Source organism: Pholcus phalangioides, unplaced genomic scaffold (assembly GCF_987345545.1).
Source record: "Pholcus phalangioides strain wild (caught in Gottingen) unplaced genomic scaffold, Ppha-v1.0 ptg000003l_1, whole genome shotgun sequence".
NCBI classification, from domain to species: Eukaryota; Metazoa; Arthropoda; class Arachnida; order Araneae; family Pholcidae; genus Pholcus; species Pholcus phalangioides.
Window position 1 is genome coordinate 27,995,538 of NW_028301596.1, and position 20,386 is coordinate 28,015,923.

At 42.1% G+C, this 20,386-nt stretch overlaps 1 protein-coding gene across 1 annotated transcript in view; it reads left to right on the forward strand.

The window, feature by feature from the left end:
• LOC149088352 (ferric reductase 1-like) overlaps window positions 1-20,386 on the forward strand; it is a 282,687-nt gene that overhangs the window by 167,231 nt on the left and 95,070 nt on the right. The window contains exon 4 of the mRNA XM_089252900.1: window positions 16,374-16,570. Coding sequence (XP_089109026.1) covers window positions 16,374-16,570 — 197 coding nt within the window. The remainder of the gene's footprint in view (window positions 1-16,373; window positions 16,571-20,386) is intronic.

A 20,386-nucleotide genomic window follows, 5' to 3' on the forward strand; every position in this document is an offset into this window, starting at 1 on the left:
AAATCCTTCGTAGTCTCACTGAAGTTCTTAACTTCCTATCAAAAGGCACCAAAAATTAGTACAACAACAACAATGCCTACTTGTGGCCCTCCGAGGCCACTTACGATTTTCTCGTGGAATGCCACGAGTCTCAAACCCAGCATTAAAGAATTAACAGAGGCACTTGTAGAATTTAATGTGGATGTTTTTCTCTGTCAGGAGACATGGCTCATACCAAGCGTCACTGTTAAAATTCCTAGATACCAGTGCGTCAGACGCGATCGACTTCATAATAGGGGGGGGGGGGAGGAGTCGCTGCTTACATTCGTAACAACATTCTCTATGATGTACTTGAATTACCGAACTCTAATACTACTGAGGCGGTGGGAGTAACCATTTGTGTTAACAACACCAACATTAATATTGTTTCCCTGTATAAACCCCCCAACAATAACCTGGATTATAACTTGCTTACACATTTGTTTAACAAAGACACCCCCACTATTATAGCAGGAGACTGGAATCTACATCATACTGCCTGGAACTGTGACTACGATCAAAGGGCAGGCACTAAATTATTTCATTATTGTCAAAACAATGTTATTGATATTATTGCGACCAAGGACCCCACACACTTCCCATCATGCTCTCTGCAACGTGCTTCGGTCATTGATTTTGCGCTAGCGAAAAACATTGAATCGGCAATTTCGATCACATCCCCAGAGCTTGTTGATTCAAATCACAATCCGATTGTACTGCAACTTGATTTTCTAATCTCAAGGAAGATTCCTTACATTCTTAAGACTGACTGGGAAAAATTCACTAATGAACTTTTGGCTGTTCCAGTAATTAGTCTTCAAAATCCCACGGAGCAAGCAATAGATGACAGTGTTGCTTCCCTTACTGACGAGATTAATGGCGCCATCTGTCGTTGTACTATCAAAGTTAAAACTAGTGAGCATCAGTTTGGGCTCTCAAGGGAGCTATTGAACAAAATCAGGGCAAAGAACAAAGTTCGGAAGAGGTGGCAAAGGTTTAGAATCAGAAGTGACAAATTGCTTCTCAATAGCATGGAGAGGGAAATTAGGGCTGAGATCAGAGCATACACTCATGAGAGATTTAACTTTTTTATGCAGGAAGTCAACATTGCTGACGGCTCTCTCTGGAGGGCCCTTAAGATTTGCAAGCCGAAAGCCACAATTATTAGCAGAATTCACGGGCAAAGGGGTGGCGTTGTTTTTAACCCCCCTGATATTGCGGAAGCTTTTGCTGACACATTTGAAGAGCAATTTGCGCCGAATAACTTGCAACCCTCAACGACGAGGGAACAGATACAAGAATGTATCAGAGAATACACTGAGTCACACACACCCCCGGTTTTGGAATCGGCAGAAGTACCGCTTACTAACATGGAGGAAGTCAATGAGCTTATCAGAAAGCTCAAGAATAGAAAGGCTCCAGGGCGTGATAAGATCTCGAACCTTGCCCTTAAGGCCTTGCCCACGAACATCATAAGGTCTCTGGTCAATCTTTTTAACAACATGTTGCAGATTAATCATTTTCCTGAGATTTGGAAGATGGCCGTTATTAAGGCTATTCACAAACCGGGCACTGATCCGCTCTTCCCACAAAATTATCGCCCCATCAGTTTATTGTCTAATGTAGGGAAATTGTTTGAAAGAATTTACATCAAGAGGTTTAATAATTTCTGTAGTAACAATGCAATAATTCGACCGGAACAACATGGATTCAGGGGGGCGCACTCGTGTGTCACACAACTCCTTAGAACCACTGAGTTTATAATGGATGCTGTGAATCACAAAGAGTATGTGTGTTCTTTGGCTCTGGACTTTGCAAAGGCTTTTGACAGAACAAACCATGATACGCTTATCTATAAACTGATAAGGATGAATTTTCCTACGAAGTTTGTTTACTTTATACGAAACTACTTGAGTGGGAGGCAGTTCCAAGTACGAATAGGGGACGCACACTCGACCATTAGACCAGTCAGGGCTTCCGTCCCCCAAGGAAGTGTCCTAGGCCCTCAACTGTTTTCACTATACGTGAATGATTTTCCTGGTCCTCAAAGAGGTTTGCTAAGCCAATATGCTGATGATGTTTTAATCAGTACGAACTGCAGAGATGCACGGAAAGCATTTGATAACTTACAAGAAACTGTGGACGAAATAGACGATTACTGCAGAGACTCGGATATAGCGTTGAATCACTCGAAATGTAGCTTTATCTGGTTTCATAAAAGACACAATCCTCCTATGGGCCCTAATTACCATATAGAGCTAGGAAATGTCACACTTGCCCCGAAGCCACATATCAAATATCTAGGAGTGGTAATGGACAGAAAAAGTAACTTCAAAGCTCACACTGAGCAAGTGAGAATGAAAGCTACAAAGAACCTATGGATGCTAAACAAAATATTTTTCCCAAAGAGTGGTCTTTCTCTTAGAAATAAGCTACATCTATATAGAACAGTTATTCGTCCTATTATTTCTTATGCGTCGCCTGTATGGGCTTTTGCTACAAAGAAAAATATTCAGACACTTCAGATTTTTGAAAATAAAAATTTCAGAAAATTTACGGGTGCCAGTTGGTACATGAGGAACATAGACATACGGAGAGACATTCATATGGATTCATTTTTTGAGTATATAAAGAGACTTGCGGAGACCCAGTATGAAACTCTGAGAAACTCAGAGAATGCTCAGCTTGCTGAACTAGTTGACTATGATCCAGCGCTAATTTTCAGGTATGGAAGGCCGCAGAATCTTCTATATAGAACTTGGCAAGTGTAAATTTGTATATAGGAAATTTGTAAATACACTGTAGATATTTTTTTCTCCTTAATTTTTCATTAATTGTATTTTATAAATCTGAAACATGTGTATAAGCCAGGTAGAGGATTTGCTCCCCCATATCAGAAATAGTCACTCTAAATGTTGGTAATAGATGGCGCCCTAACATTCATGGACATTGATACTTGTGAGAAGGCAAAACAGATAAAAATTAGAGTCACTCTATGATGTCACTTCAAATCGGCATGGTCGATTTTATTATTATTATTTATTGTTATCTTATCTTTAATCTATTTTTAACGGCCCTCAAAAGAAGTCTTGAGGTTTTTTCATGCTCAAAAAGATCGAGTATTGTTTTTCCTCGAAATAACATCTAAGCTTCAGAACGAACTAACCGGAACTGACCATTGTCATAGCGTATTAATCTCATGACTTACTCTTTCTTGTTTTCAGAAGGCGGCGGCGTTTTACCTGCGAAAATTGTGTTGTTATGAGCTTTGAATCCCGATTTTGTCCAACTTTTACACAACAAAACACACATTATACACCTCATGCACGTACACGATACATGATAGGTCACTTCCATAGTGACCCCCTAATAAGACCGGTAGAACGGCCATAGAATTTGTGCCGCGGAACCGGCAAAATAGGCTTTATTCAGCTCAGCTCACGGGGTCGATTTAAAATTTAAATTTTCGTGGACGAGGTTTCGAGCCAAAGCTGCATTAAGAGTTAACTTTCAAGCGGCTTTGTTTCTAGCAGAGACAACACACAACATTAAAAGTCGAAATTTAAAAAAAGACATCGAACTGGGACGCCGTCACGAACGGTCGACTTTTTCCACCCTCCTTCAACATTGCAAAGTGCTAGTGCAGTTCTCCCGTAGGTGGTAAGGGCAGGTGGAATACCGCCCTGCCAAAGGGAGCTAGTTACGGACCCTAGGCATAGGCTGGACGGGTCGGGGCTCTTCGCTCTCAAGGTCAAATATTGACATAGCCCACTTGTGTGCAAAACTCAAGTTGGAAGAAAGGCTGGCATGGCCTGCTAGATAGCGGCGTGCTAGCCATAGATACCAAATCCCCCCCCCCCCAAAAAAAAAAGATCTTTCCCCCCGCTCCCTGCTACACCAATGCTTCAAGGAAGTGATACACACGGTAAGTAGTAACAGGTGAGTGTAAATCCTCTTGCATGTGCTCTGTGTAAGATGGGCATAATCTGCCCCTTTGCCGATACTGACGGCGCCGAAGCCGTAGCTAAGTTGAAAAATCTTGCGGGGGACCTGGACGAATCCGGCCCCAGGGCAGAGTTTGGTAAGGCTTTTCTGCCATGGATAGATAAGCTCAAAAATATTGTTTTGGGGGAAAATGTGGCCCACAATAGATGTATCTTTGAGGAAAAGATCGAAAATCTTGTGATTGAATACTATCAAATCGAGCAGGAAGGGAAAAACAAGGTTGCCCTTAAGGGCCTCGAAGAGCTCTTCTGCGAGGCAAGGGACCTATTTGATCTTATGGGAAATAAAACCTGCTGCCACAAAAGGGCGCTCATGTTTAAGCGCAATCTTACTTCAACTCCCATGCTGAAGGGTGACTCTGACCCCCCCCCCCCCCCACCCGAAAATGGTGGTCGGAGAAAAAGGTTGAAAAAGAAGAAAAGGAAGAAAAAATCTAACTCACAATTGGGGTCCTCAACTGCCCCCGGAAGTTCTTCAGACACGCAGAAGTCTGACTCAACCATGAACACCACAGAAAATTTGACCCACGGGTCCGCATCAAATCCAAACATAAACATCAATTTGCGTCTCAGCCTTACTGATAACACGCCTGCAATCTCTGAAAACAGCACCAATATTTCAGAGCGTCAAAACTCAAGTATTTCCGAGGAGAGAACTGATACCCCCTCGACTGAAAACACCACTGACTTCACTTCGAGTCTAAACAGCTCCGGATCTCAAAACGGCTCCACCGCTCATTCCAGCTCCACTGCGGATAGCTCGTTGCCAGATAACACCACTGCCACAAACGACGTAAGAGTGCATCAAGCTATAACAGATGCATCTGAACATCTGTCTTCTCCCCCTGCCCCCACTCCGATCTCGCCCCTCTCTCCGGTATCAGACAAACCGGATCATGATAGCATGTCAACAGAGCGAGCTCTGTCACCCAATTCAGTGGGAAACGCCCACTCGAACATAAACAACACTGAAGGGAACGCCCCTCTCCATTTGGTAAGCACTACTTACCCGAATGTAAACACCACAGGAGGAATTGCCTCCCCTAATATGGTGGGCCAAGCCCACCCGAACGATAACACTCCAGTGGGAAACGCCCCCTCATCACCGCCGGGCAACGCCCCCGTAGCTAACATAAACACAAACAATGCTCCTACGCCCCCGTCGGACGAGGACGAAAACGACCAAGATGACATACAGAATAATGCAGGTTTCCAACCTGCACGACGCCCTCGTAGGCGTAAAAACATACCTGCCATCATCCTTAGGAACTGGGGAAACACCTGGCTGACAGACTTTGGCGCCCTTCGAGCCCTCTGTGAAATACCCCCCACTTCCAAACCAACACAAAATACCCTAGTGGTCGAAGTTTTCACAGAAACTGACCACAGAACAGCAACCAAATTTTTTGATGAACGGAAATTTAATTACAATACTTATCAATTATACTCTGAAAAAACACTCAAATTTGTCATCAGAGGGCTCCCAGCAAATGTTAGACCTGATGAAATAAAGGAAGAGCTCCGAAAACAGAACATTAATACAGTTAAGGTCTCAAACATGACGACCAGAGCAGGAAACAGGCCCCTACCCTTATTTTTGGTGGAAATCACCATTGAAAATAAAAATTTTGCTAACATAAAAGAATTAGCTGGTATCCCCATCGATATAGAACGATACAGGGGCAACGCCGCCCCAATACAATGCAGGCGCTGTATGGCGTTCAACCACACGGCCCTCTTCTGCAAACATAAGCCCGTATGCGCCTTCTGTTCCGGGCCGCATGAAACAAGCAAATGTAGGGATAAAGGAGACAGAAGAAAAATAAAATGTGCCTTCTGTGGTGGCCCTCACACAGCCACCTTCCCAGGTTGCCCTAGACACCCCAATAAAAAAAAACAAGAAAAGGGCAGAATTATCATCCCCCTGCTCCCCCTTCACCTCCGGCCGATATCTGCTGAGGACTTTCCCCCCCTCCCAGGAAGCGCCCCCCCCGGAGCCCACGAGTACCCAGTTGGGAACTAACCTGCCAACTATCGAAAACGAAGAAGAGTTCACGCTTGGTACCGACACTCTCACTATTCGCCCTTCACGGCCCCACGGGCCAGGAACCGGGCCGAAACCTCAGCCCCCTTATGAGATACCCCTTGCTCAGCAAGCCAAAATAATGCAAGAAAAACAAGCCAAATTGCATAACACAATTCAGGCCGGCGTACACCCGCTAGCTGTGGAACACAAACAAGCCCCATTAGATGAACTTTCCTCCAAGCTAGAGGAGATGGACACCAGCAAAAGAGCAGCTACAGCTGCATACAATTACTATATCCTTAGAACCGAAGAAATTGACTCGGACGAAGAATCATACGAAGATGCTCACGAGTCACTCCCAGAAAAAGAAAACCTTGAAATCAACGACAAGCAAACAAACACAAATTTGGCCCAGGACGTCACTGGACCCGAAACCCAAGTGAGCGCACAGACCCTCACAACTGAAACAGATGTTCCCAAGCAGTTGGCCTCGGCCCCCACCAGCACATTACCCGAAACACTTGTTCACCAGCTAACACAGCTTAAAAAAGAGGAAATAACAACTCTAATTTTACTACTCCAATCCCTGCTTAAAAATAGCTCAAACAATTAGTGCCCCCCCCCCCAGACCATTACGAATTATGGCTTGGAACTGTAATGGTCTAAAAAATAGCCTGAAAGAGCTGCAGGAGGAGGTCCACCGAGCCCAGCTTGATATAGTAATGCTTTCTGAGACCTGGCTGCTCCCCAGCAACAAACCGAAACTACAAGGTTTCACTATGGCACGAAGGGACAGAATTTTAAATAGAGGAGGCGGAGTAGCAATTTACATCCGGAACACCATCCCCTTCCAAAATATTGTACTCCCAGCCTCATCAGAAATGGAGGCCATTGTCGTGGAAATTTTCGTAGAGCGTAAAAAATTCATCTTCTGCTCAATCTACAAGCCGCCCCGAAACAAAATTGACGTCAACCTTCTAAATACTATCTTTGACCCAAACACCCCAGTCTTCGTCGGGGGCGATTGGAACTGCAAGGACCCCCTCTTTTGCAGCAAAAAAAGAAATAAGCATGGCGTGGCCCTCCGACGATACTGCATGAACAAATTTCTTCAAGTTCACTCTTCTCCCACCCCTACACACATCCCCGGTTGCCCACGGCAAGCTCCTGATGTTATAGATTTTGGGATCTCAAAAAATTTCCTCTGTGACATTGACACACACACCAAGGTAATTTTAAATTCCCCCCATAACCCTGTTTTTTTCGAGGTCGACTTTCACATCCCACGATCCAAACGAATCAATAAACGGGTCGACTGGACCAAATTCCAAGAATTAACAGAAAACGACAATGTCATCCCAATCACAGCGGAAACGCCCACGCAAATTGATGAGGTTGTCTCACAACTGTCAACCCGCTTTCAGGAGGCCATTGACCTCGCTTCTAGTGAAGTACACTTCTCTGACCTCCGATACGGCCTCCCGAGAGATATTCTACAAAAAATAGCCTTTAAAAACCGAATTCGAAAAAAATGGCAGCGTTTTAGACGACGACTGGACAAAGTGCTCCTTAATCGTCTACAAAGCGAAATAAAAAGAGACGTTGCAGAATACACAAATGACAGATTCTCAGAATTTATTGGTAATGCTACAGCCGAAAACGGGAACCTGTGGCGAGCATGGAAAATTTGTAGACCTCCGCAAACACGACTCACAAAGATCAAAAAAGGAAACGGTTTCGTTTTCTCTGAGCCTGACATAGCCGAAACCTTCGCTGACGCCTATGAGCGTCAATTCTCCCCAAACAGGGTCCAGCCAAGGGACGACACAATTAACATTTGCCAACGCGTATCCAACTACATACGCTACCACAGGGAAAACAATCCTGGACATATGGCAAACACAAATGAAGAGGAAGTAAAATCACTCATACAAAACTTGGATCCCAAAAAAGCCCCAGGAGCCGATGGCATCAGTAACAAGGCAATTAAACTTATGGCCCCTGCACACCTCACAACACTTACTAATATTATAAATGCATCAATCAACATAAATCACTTCCCAGTTCCTTGGAAACACGCAGTCATACGGGCCATACACAAACCCGGAACTGACCCGGATGTTGCTACCTCTTATCGCCCGATCTCGCTCCTCAAAAATTTCTCTAAACTCTATGAGCGAGTCATCGCCACTAGGCTATTTCAATTCACTGACACAAATAATATAATCCGACCGGAGCAGCACGGTTTCAGACCAGAACACTCTTGTGTCACGCAACTGCTCCGAGTCACTGAATTTGTGACAAACGCCTTCAATTACAAGGACTCAGTGGCAGCCCTGTTCTGCGACATCTCGAAGGCGTTTGACAAGTGTGAATACGCAACATTACTTGCAAAATTAATTAACATGAACTTTCCACCACACTTCATACTGTTTTTCTTCAATTACCTCATGGGACGAACCTTCCAAGTAAAGATTGGCCAAACCCTCTCCTCCTCAAGGCCCGTAAGGGCCTCTGTCCCTCAGGGAAGCGTTCTTGGGCCACAGCTCTTCTTGCTCTACATGAACGATTTCCCAACCCCCAGAAATGGAATCATTGCCTTATTTGCGGATGACGCAGCAATTCTCTGCAGCCACAGGAAGCCAGCCTACGCCCTTTGGAACCTCCAGGATGCAGCCCTCGACATAGAACAGTGGTGCACTAACTCCGACGTCCGCATGAATTTCAACAAGTGCCAATTCATGTGGTTTTCCCGGAAAACTAAGCTTCCTAGGCACACTCTACGTTTCGGAGGCCATAACCTCCCACCAGTACAACTAGTTAAATATCTGGGAGTCCTTCTCGACAAGAAACTCCTCTTCCGCGAGCATGTCCAAATGGCCAGGAACAAAACAGTTAACATTATGGGCATGCTTAACAAGATCACTTTCCCCCAAGCCAAATTGTCTCTAACCAACAAGACAATACTTTACAAATCAATTCTGCGCCCCACAATGCTCTACGCTTCACCAGTCTGGGCCCACGCTCGGAAACTCAACATAAAAGGCCTGCAAGTACGCCAAAACAAGATTCTCAGACAACTAACGAGAGCTCCTTGGTTCCTTCGTAATGCCAACATCCGCCTTGACCTCCAGATTACACACCTCTGGCCGTACATACTCGAGCTAAACCAAAGCCAATTCGATAGAATGAGCGAATCCCGTTACCCACACATCAGGAATATTGTTGACTACGCCACTGATGAAGTAAGAAAGTACCGGAGACCAAAACAAATCTGGGCACTCCAGTGGCACGATCTTTAATGGCACGCATATCATACACACACTTCTACGCTTGTCCAACATAAACATAAACATCAAAGGGGAGTTCCCCCTTTTTAAAAGTCCGCTCTTTTTTCCCAAAATTGCCTTTCCCAGGCAGAGCAGAATCATCTCCAAGCTGAAATAACGAGAGAAAATATCTTCTTTTCCCTCCCGCTGACGTCACGAACCGCCGTTGTTGAAGGTCAGGGAGAGAGAAAAAGAGGGAAAAGAAAGGAAAAAGACGTTGGCTGCTCCAAACAGCTGTTTTTCCCACGCTTCCTCTCTCTCGTCAGAGGGCGCTGCGGGGAAAAAAAAGAGAAAGTTTTTTTATTACTACTATAATCGCGAAGGGCTTCCCTCGCGTACACCAAAAAAGGCTTAACAGAAAAGGCTTAACATGTAAAGCTGGCTGCCTTGCAGTATTTCCCTCTTCTGTTGGGAGCTACTCGCTTCATGCGGATCGGGGTAACGGTCAGCTCGCGACCCGCTCGCATGAGCCCGAGCCTCAGGGACCCAGTCGAGGCAGATTACCTCTGTATATATTTATTCTGCATAAAATTCTTGTAACCATGTCCTTGTAAATACATTTATTTAACCAAGCTTTTTTATTACCCAAGAAATTGCTCGTAACCTAGGAACTTTTTCATACTCTGGGAATAGAATTTCCCCCAGGATACATGTAATTTACCCGTTAGGGTGGGAATTTCTCTAATCCATGGAGGAAAAAAAATAAAAAATTTTCGGAAATTTTTTAAACTGTATTTAACGGCAAACAGAGCAAGAGATTTTCACTTTTCTGTTGTTGCTTGTGTGTTGTATTTCATGCTTCCTCCCCCCTCCTTTCCTTTGTCATCCCCTTCCCCCCCCCTAACAACTACTAACAACTTTCTCTATCCCCCCCATAACTTCCTTTCTCCTCCCCCCCCCCCTCTTTTTTTGATTTCACAAAACTTGTCGCATTGTCCGGCGGAAATGAACTCTCACTGAAAACTTCAAAAAATTTTTTTTTTAAAAAAATGGGGGAAAAAAAAAAAAACCGGCACGTTCTTCACAGCTTCATTTCACTGTCCTCTTCTCCTGTTAAAAATACTAACAGAAGGTTGTGGCGCAATTTACCTGCAAAACGTGTTACCAGACCAGTCGTTAAACTTAACTGACCATCCCGATCTTGACAAATTTTCTCATACACATGCACAAAAAAAAAACACATACTCTCTTGTCTTTCTCTTCATACGTAGTCTCCGTGGCTGCAATTTGTAAGCCCGCAGTTGGCCCGAAAGGGCCAGGCCCGGGAAAATAAATTTCATTCTGGTCTGGTCTGGACGGGGTCGATTTAAGAAAATGAACGGCTTTCAGCAAAGCTTATAATGACAACAATAATTTTCAATATAAGATTTCCGGATTAAATGCACAAATATTCATCAAAATGAAAAAACATTAACATCATTGTGTGGGGAAAAAAATTAGCTTTCCAACGATATGCGACATCATATATAAATATTCTTGTTTCGCGACATGCCGAAAAATTTAAATCCAAACAAAGGAAATTCTTAAAAAAATTCAAATTCAACACTTTCTCGATGACAGAGAATAATTTCAAGCATATAACATTATTTCAAAAGTTTCTCTCCCTCAAAATATTTTACAACACAAGCCTTTTTTTTTCCAAAGCATCGAAAACAGTGGAGAGAAAAAGAAAATATATATATATATATTTTTAAAATTGAAATACTCACACGGTCTCAAAATTATTTAACTCTTGATTAACAAAAATGTTTGCTTCCCTTATTAAAAAAAAAACCCATCGACTCAGAATATGCAAAAGGCGAAAAATCGGCTTTTCAAGCATTTTAAAAAAATATATACAACAGATTACGAACAAGTGAGAGAGAAAGAAAAAAAAAGAAAAGGAATCTTATCTTTCCTTTACACGTACCGAACGCGTTCGTGTGGGAACCAGAAAAACTGACTCATCAAGATGGCGATAATATCTTTGATTATCAGTGGATCATTAGGTGTGTCTCTCTCACAAAAGAAAGAATATATTATTCAAAAGAACACACATTTTCTCGTTCAATTTAACTCGGAATTTCTCAAAATTTTACAGGAAGAATCAGAAAAATTCAAGGAATTTGGTATTGAGCTCAAATGATTGAGATGTCAAAGCATTTAATATTTAGGATTTTCCGACAAACACATACAGTGTGATGCATAAAGAGTGTGTGTCCACTCTATACAAACGATCTGTGGTTCAGATCTCGGGCATTTTATGAATATCAGACGGAATGATAACACAAGAGGAAAGGAACTAGACAACCATGAGATTCAGCTCAGCCTTCCACATTAAAATGAAGACAGAAGCTCAATAATTATTTTCCACACGACAAACACAATTAAATCTACATTTAGCAAATTTCACTTATTTGACATGACTATTCTAGGTTAAAATTATGTCAGACTTCTTTGTCAAAGGGGGGGAAAGTGTCCTACTTTTCCCACCGTGACAGTGCCATCAGCACAGTTTGCCTCTCGCAAAAAACTTAAGTAATGTTCGCTCATAAATTCTCTGATCTCTCTAGATACATCTCTTTTTAAAGATCTGTATCTATCTTGGTAATACGGATTTAACGTACGTTGCCATTTCCTCCTAAATTTATTTTTTAATTTGATGCGTTCCTTAATCCAGCGGGTAATGCCCAGTGGATTATTAGTCGGAGCATCTCGGGTGGATTCCTTTGCAGTATTAGTAATGGTTTCTGTGAGAAACAATAGTTCAGATTCAATTTGGTCAATATTGCTACCCGTGGAGGAAGGCAAGGTGACTCTAGCCAGCTTTCGCTTAAATAATGGCCATATCACAATTTTCTTGGGTTTACATATAAAAGGGATATTGAAATCCGCTACCAGAAATATAGGGTTGTGATCAGAGTCTGTGACTGGTTGAACATGAACCGACATTGCAAATGTAAGGTTCTTAGCAAGCGCTATATCAAGAATATCAGGTGTCTGGCCAGCCTGGTCAGGAAAATGAGTAGGTGTGTATGGCGCATAAGGTTGTATACTCTTCCTGATAAAAAATTTTCGAGCACTCTACATTGAGTGTTTGTAGAGTATGAGTTTCACAGAAAGGATTTTGCATTCATGTCGTCACACATGATAACGGGATATTGACAGTTGAAAAACTCGTTAAAGAGTGGAATGTCTATTGTGTTTCTCGGAGGTTTATAGCACACTCCTATCCTAATTTTTTGATTGTTTACAAAAATCTCTATGGCTATTACCTCACATTGTAATGAGGGAGGTAGCTGAATAATATCATAATTTATATGTCGTTTCACATAGATAGCTACTCCTCCCCCAGGACCAAAACTTCTATCCTGTCTGATACAGTCGTAATTTGCCACTTTTGCAGTGTGATAAGGACGGAGCCACGTCTCTCCCACCAGTGCTAAGTGAACACCCTCAGTGTCAAGGATGTCTCTGAACTCAGTCATGCTCGAGACCAGGCTTTGGGCATTCCAAGCCATGATCTTCATGTTATGCAACACAATATTTGTTGTACTAGACATTTGTGAGCGTTGAAGCGAATAAATGTTCAGCAGCTGTTAGAAAACAGTTGAAGAAGATTTCTATCTTCTCTTCATTTGTAGCAGCTTTGAAGATTTTCAAAAAGCAATCCTTCGTAATTGAAATCAGTTGTTGAATCGGGAAAATTATTCTGTTAGAGTTCATATTGATGTCATTATTCACTGTATTTGTGGGTTCACTTTCCACATGGTTGCTACCACTCACATCGGGCCTCTGAACCGAAGCTGTTGGTTTCGCAATACTGCGGGCAGTTTCTGTACTGTTGCTGGGAACCACTTTGGAGACCCGCACTTCCTTGAAATGAAATAAATAATCTGTACTGAATGAAAATAACAATTTTCGATACTTTTCTTTTCAATCTCCAATTATCACAATAACAATTATCACATTTACAAGAAAAATTGACAGAAATAGCATTAAAAGACGGTCTGACGTTCAAATTTGAAGATGGCTATTAATTTTTCTGGCTACAAAAGCAAATACTGTACCTGGAATTTATGGGGATATACAGTGGAGCTTCCCATAACGGACACTTTATTTCTTTCAAACCGATCACAACTCAGGTCTATCACCATTTATGGGCGATTTACTGCCTAGTGAATTGTGCCGGAAGTGTAACTGTATGTACCTAACAGTCTGAATGCGTATGTAGTGTTGTGTTTGATTATTCAGTGCCACCATCTATATTTCAGAAGTGAAGTGAGTGATGTGTTATGATTGAATTTGTGCATGTCTGTAGGTCTGTTGCTCTCTGTGGTGAAACTTTTTTAAGAGGAGATTGGCTCGCGCATTCGCGCCTTGAATTTGGGAACCACAGAAAACCAACTTCAGCCGACCACCACTGTGGTGACGGTGGGGTTCGAACCTGGGACCTCGCAACGCGAGTCCGTCACTATGACCACTCGACCACCCACAGCGGCCATAACGGACACTCCCCGGTTTTAGCGGACACCTCCAGTTACCAAATACTATTTTGAATTACGTCAACGGGACTTTCGATATGAGACTGATTTTTTTTTACTATTCATTAACGGACACTCCTCGTTAGCGGCGAAAATTTTCGGTCCCGTGAGTAAGTAGTTGAATTTTTTGAGACGTTTCCAGGTAGGGCCTCAGAAAAATCACTTGGCCGTGGGGGGGGGGGGGGTTCCATGATGCTCTCAGGACGGCCCTGCCGTCAGTGTCCGTTATTGAGAAGTTCTAATATAGCTAAACATTTTTCATGTGCGAGACGTTTCAATGCAGTCACAAATCTTTCGACAAAAATCGAAATCACCTACAGATATTCAATTGTGAGGATTTGAGAACGCTGCTTAGTAAAACCAAGTGACAATCATCACACTTAGAAAACATCTATTAATAATAAAATTATTTTTATTGAAACTAATTCACAATTGTAGTTTTGCGTCTGTTTTTTTAAATAATTTTAACATTAATGAATATTTTTTGTGTGATTGAGAATATTACTTTGACCAGAATAAATGCAACAAAATGCATATGGTTTGTGCTATATGCATATGTTTATAATTCACAAATTTAATTTTTTTGTTTTGCGATGAAGTTTACTGTAACTTTATTAATTGTAATTATTTTAGAATTTTTAACCCTTTTTCAACTAGAAATGTTTCAGGAAAACAATGATGCAAAAAAAATCGAAAATTTGTCACTGCATCTTTCAACTTTTTAATGTGGGTTTTTAACATCTCTTCCAGGGGGGCGGTGAGAAATTTTGTTTTTGAAAAGGGGGCGATGGGCTAAATAAGTTTGGGAAACACTGTGTTAGACTAACGGAAGGTTATACTGTATACGCACAACCGAATGCGGAATGCGAAAAAATTTGCGGAGTTCTGCCCTCAGGCCTATTTCAAAGGCTTGTGGAAAGCCTGGCAGGCTGAAATAAATAATGTAGTACACACAAACCATAAAATACTGTGGAACTGCTAATCTCAACATTAGCGGGTTTTTCTCAAGGTTTTCTATTTTTTTTTTTTTTTTTGCTGCTTTTTATTTCAAGAGGCTCCAAGCAGAGCTTTTCTTATTTTTTACAGTAAGCAGAAGCACAAGACCAGACCCCGCCTATAGCACATTTCTTCTATACACTGATTTCTATATATTCCAATTATAGATCGGCTAGGGATGCTATGGAACTGTTTTTTGTCGGTGTTCCTGTTTCTCTGATTATTTTATGGTCATCCACTGAGCACAACAGCTTTTACCAAAGCCCCGACCGGCGGCGCCAATAAAAAGAATGTAGTTTTCATTTCCGGGAGACAGCAGGGACCCTTGTATTGACGGATGCCCTCCAGGTGACACATTTCCCACATACGGGTACACTCCCGACGTTCTAATTAGAAAATGGTGCTTGTATTCAGAAAACCCAAGGTTTCTAAAAAAATATATAGAGCATGTTCCCTTCCCCGACAGTCACACTCAAGATTTCTAAAATACATATATAGAAACCCTGCGTGACACAATAAAAGAGGAAGAGATGCTCTTGAGTTTGAGAGGTTATCGTTGTCACAGAACAAGATTTTCAAAGAACTGCAGTGGATTGAGATTCCAAGAAAAAAGCAATAAAACAGAATTTCAAGCAGATTGTTTCAACCACAGCGCTTGAAGAGCTCATCTGTCTCAAGCGCTTTGGTTTCTACTAGCTACTATTTAGAAAAAAAAATTTGAGCCAAGTTTGATAAACATATCCACCCAAATTTGTGAGGGGGCCGAGCCGGAACTTCAGAAATGTTTGGGGGGGGGGGACTGGGGCCCATGGGCCGGATACAAGTTTACGCCTATGGTGCTTAGTATGTTTTCAGAATGTGCTCCCATCAAACACATTGCGTTTAAACTCGGCGGTCAACGTATTGCGACCGACGAAGGGTTAATATGCACTAGATCAGCGGTTTTCAACCTTTTTTTGACTCGCGGAGCCCTTTTTGGTATATGATTTCTATGGCGGAGCCCCGTAGGCATATTTTTATTTATTGCATCAAAGTTACTGATTTATTTTTATTATTCGAAAATATTTATAATTTTTTTTTTTCGAATTTTTCAGGGTTTGTTTTATTTTCCTCGAGTGACCGCGGAACCCCTGGAAGTTCGCACGAAGCCCCCAAGGGCTCCGCAGAACAGTGCCGTCTTAACGCATGGGCCCACTCGGGCACGGCCCGGGGGCCTCAAGAGAAAAGGGGCCTCACAAAAATTAGACCTGGTAAAACTTTTCTAGAATTTACCAGGTAGGGCCTCAGGAAACCCACTTTGCCCGAAGGCCCATGATGCTCTTAAGACGCCGGTCGAGAACCTCTGCACTAGATAAAAGCTTACTGAAAAAACACCTGCACTCGTTAAAAGAACTGGCCATTGCACAACAAAAAATTGTGTACTCATTCTAGATTTTTCAGAGTAATAGTTTTTAGAATGATCGCTTTGATTTTGCAGCTGTGAATCTCGGAAAGTGTGGGAAAGCAAAATCCTGTGTCCTATACTCGGAGGTGAGCGAATCGTGCCACGAAGACAGCTGTGATTACATCCTGACTTACAACATCATCAACGGTTCTTCCGTAGAATTTGTTCTCGGTGGAAGTACAAAGGGCGAAAGTAACTATTTAGCCGTTGGATTCTCGAAGAACCCGCAGGTAACAAATTATTTTGAAGATGATTGTAACCTAATACTGCAATAACAAAATGTCCAATCGAAACTGAATAAGAATTGTAAAATAGCAAAAATAGACATTGTAACTAGCAAATACGTACCGGTACGTATTAGCTAAAAACACTTCTTATTGTGAATCGTGTTCAGCATAATCGTTGCACCAAAAAATGGGCAGTTTTTTGGTGCGACTCCGTCTAGGACAGTGGTTCCCAACCTTTTTCAGTCCGCGTACCCACAACTGGCTCGGTTCCTTTCCGCGTACCCGCCCCCCCCCCTCCAATCTTTTTCACCCGTTACAGTTTTCGTAAACCTTCGAAAAAAAGGTACATATTGAATTAAATTAAATAAATTCATTATTTAGCTTGAAAAATAAAAAAAAATTTCAAGTAAGCAAACAAATTAACACAAAGACTTGGAAAAAAACTAATGTGATGCTTGGGATTGTAAATTGAATTACAAAGTTTTGAAAAATTAGGCTCAAAAGAGGATAACTGCAAACTCAAATCCGGAGCTGCATTCAATTTGCTTTAGTATACGAAGAAAACGCCTGTTCAACAAGCTCCGTGCTAACAGGCGGCAACAAAAACATTATGGCTTTTCTAGAAAATTCAACGTATTCTCACCGCGGCAAGCCCAAAAACTGACTAGGTTCACCATTCCGTCATTGAAGAGGATCTTCAGAGTGGTATGTGATGCGAGCTCTAGCAATTTCTCCTCTTTTGGAATCAACAATGAAGCCGGTTCAAAATACTCTTCTTTGAAACGATTAGATATCCAACGATCACCATTTCCGGCTCTGAAAAATATTTTTCAAACGAGGATTTTAATCCTTCCAAGTGGCCGACTGTTAAATTTAGCTCAGCTTCTGACAAGAAGTCGTGAAGGTGTTTCAAACACTTCCCAAAAAAGGGCTACCTCGTGCCGAAGTTCGAACAGCAACGTCAGGACTTAACCCCGGGACAACCACCTAACTTCGGTGTGCAAAAGCAAAGCGTTGTGAAGGATGTTCATGCTTTCACATAACAATTTAAACAACCTGTAGTTGGTAGGATTCACCTTGAAAAAGTTAACAACCTTGACCGCTTCATCAAAAATCCCTTCGCAAATTTGGAGACAACGGTTTCGATGCAGGGATCTGTCTGTGAATATAGTAGCGAGTCCATTTCATTTTGTGAGTGACTTCTGCCATGACAACCTGAGTAGCAACCTTCCGTGGATTTTCTTCCATCTGTTGTGAGCCCAATGCATTTTGACCATTAAATTCTTTTTTCAAGGATTAATTGCTTCAAATAAGTCTTTAACAGTCGTACGATCCCTTCAATGGGTGACAAATAAAAAGATTTACTTCGAATTCTCTTTCAAGTACTTAGCAATTACAAGTAGCGCAGAATATTGCGCAACGTCGGTACTTTCGTCGACTTGGATGGGAAAAAAATTCACAACCTTTGACATGACTTATGGCTGTGCTCTCAACATCGTCTAGCACATCCTTTATTTTTCGAGACACCGTATTATTTGACAGAGAAATTAAACTCATTATAAGAGCACTTTCCTCTGCAAACATGCATCTGACAGCATCTTTTCACCAATAGTGTGATTTTTTCCTCGTCTCGCAATACGATACCTAATTTAGTAGGAGGTTTCGGTAGCTTCGGAATCACTTTTGGAAGATTCGAAGTACGTTTTTACGTTTACAGGTGCACGGTATTTCATTTTGATGTTTCAGTCCGCTTCCGTACAGATCTAGTTTTTAGCCGCTGATCCATACCGCAAATCACGTGAGTAGTAGGTGCTTGGTAGAAAAGTTGACGTAGAAAATTGTGGGAACAACACGCACACGCCTCAATACAAACGCCTACAACAAAAGTTAAATACAACACGAATTAATTCTTCGCTTTTGTGCGCAGCCCGGCATGCGTCAACAATCAAATCTAAGGCTGGGACCTGACTACGGCGCGGTTGCACGCGGTTGAGGTTGGGGGGGAAGGCATCATCTATAGTTTTATTCTGTCAACGCACAGATACAACTGCAACCGCTGAGCGCGGTTTTTTCAACCGAGAAAATCCACATTTTTTGGGACGGTTGGGGTAACCGGAAAGCTGCCATCATGTATTTGAAAGGTTTGAACACCCTGATGACGGTTCGGCTGGACCTGCGGTTGCTGTCTTCCATTGTCTATTAAGTGGTTTGACAAGGAGGGTGATGGGATTTCGGATGCACTGGACAAAGGAATTGCTCTCCTTCTCAGGCTGCCATAAAAAAATGAGAGGAGAAGACAAATTCGAGGAACTGTATAGTGAAGTTCCATGCGACGGAAACTAATTCTTTGTTTGGCGCTTTTGCAATGATAACAATAAAAAAAACCAATGAAGAAAAAATTAAATTTTTCTAACTAGTGAAATTTTTTTGCTTTCCTACATGAGCATACATTAAAACTCGGTTATAATGACATTCATAAACTAACGTGATTACGCTAAAACCGAGAAGTATATTTTAGAACACTTGAATGAAATGCAGTGGATCCCGATTATAACGTTTTAGCAAAAAACCAATTAGTTACCTCATCCAAAAGAGGACAAATTACCACGGGGCCCAACCATTTATAATAAATTCATGAAAAATTAGAAATAAAAATAATCAGACATCTGAAGGAATATATTTTTATATTTGCAAATTCTCCATATCAAACTTTTGAAACATTTATTAAAAGCCTAAGTATGAACCGGGGAGGAAATATGTCCCTAAGAGCTGCATTGTGTGTTTTGCTTTCATTATTCTGTCTTTTTGGTATTTATTTTTGTATCGTATATGAATGTGGCTGTCTATCTGTTGTTTTTGAAATGAAAAAAACCCATCTAGGCCAGCGGTTCTCAACTGGTGCTCCGTGTGAACTCCCAAGGGCTCCGCGGCCCTCGAGGAAAATAAAAAAAGAACCAGTAAATTTGAAAAAAATAATTATTAATATTTTTGAATAAAAATAAATCAGTAACTTTGATGAATAAATAAAAAATGGGCTTACGGGGCTCCGCCATAGAAATTATATACTGGAAAGGGCTCCGTGGGTCAAAAAAGATTGAGAACCGCTGATTTAGACAAAACGTTGTATGCGGGTAATATCGAAGAGTGCACTAAAACAATTTTCACACCTACCGTTCTTTTCAAGCAGTTTTTAATTTACATACACACACAAAGAAGCAACTAGGGAGAGCGGGTCCACTGTATCGAGTGCTGAACTAGAGGGGGCGCCGAATTGCCCCTTTAACACCACTCCTTCTAACCTTTCCTTATACGGGGACGCCAAAAGCTTGCTAGCTCCAGTTAAAAAAAGTATCCAGCTGCGGCCCTGTATGTACCTTAAACCTCGCAACATACATACTGATGAACAGGGCCACAACGACATGCGTGATCAGCCGGGGCAAGCACGCATTTTGGCACCCCCTTTTAATATTGAAGGAGAGATGAAGGGTTAACATTTGCGCTCCTGTCTGGCCCGGAGTTCGGGGCATCAGTCAGTGCCGTCTTAACGCATGGGCCCACCCGAGCACGGCCCGGGTGCCTCAAGAGAAGAGGGGCCTCCCAAAAATGAGATGCGATTGAAATTTTCAAGGATTTACCATGCAGGGCCTCCTAAAAACCACTTGGCCCGGGGGGCCCATAATATTCTTAAGACGACCCTGGCACCAGTCCCACCTGCTACTCTCTGGGACCTGACTACGGCGCGGTTGCACGCGGTTGAGGTTGGGGGGGAAGGCATCATCTATAGTTTTATTCTATCATGAATGATCTTCTGAAAATTCC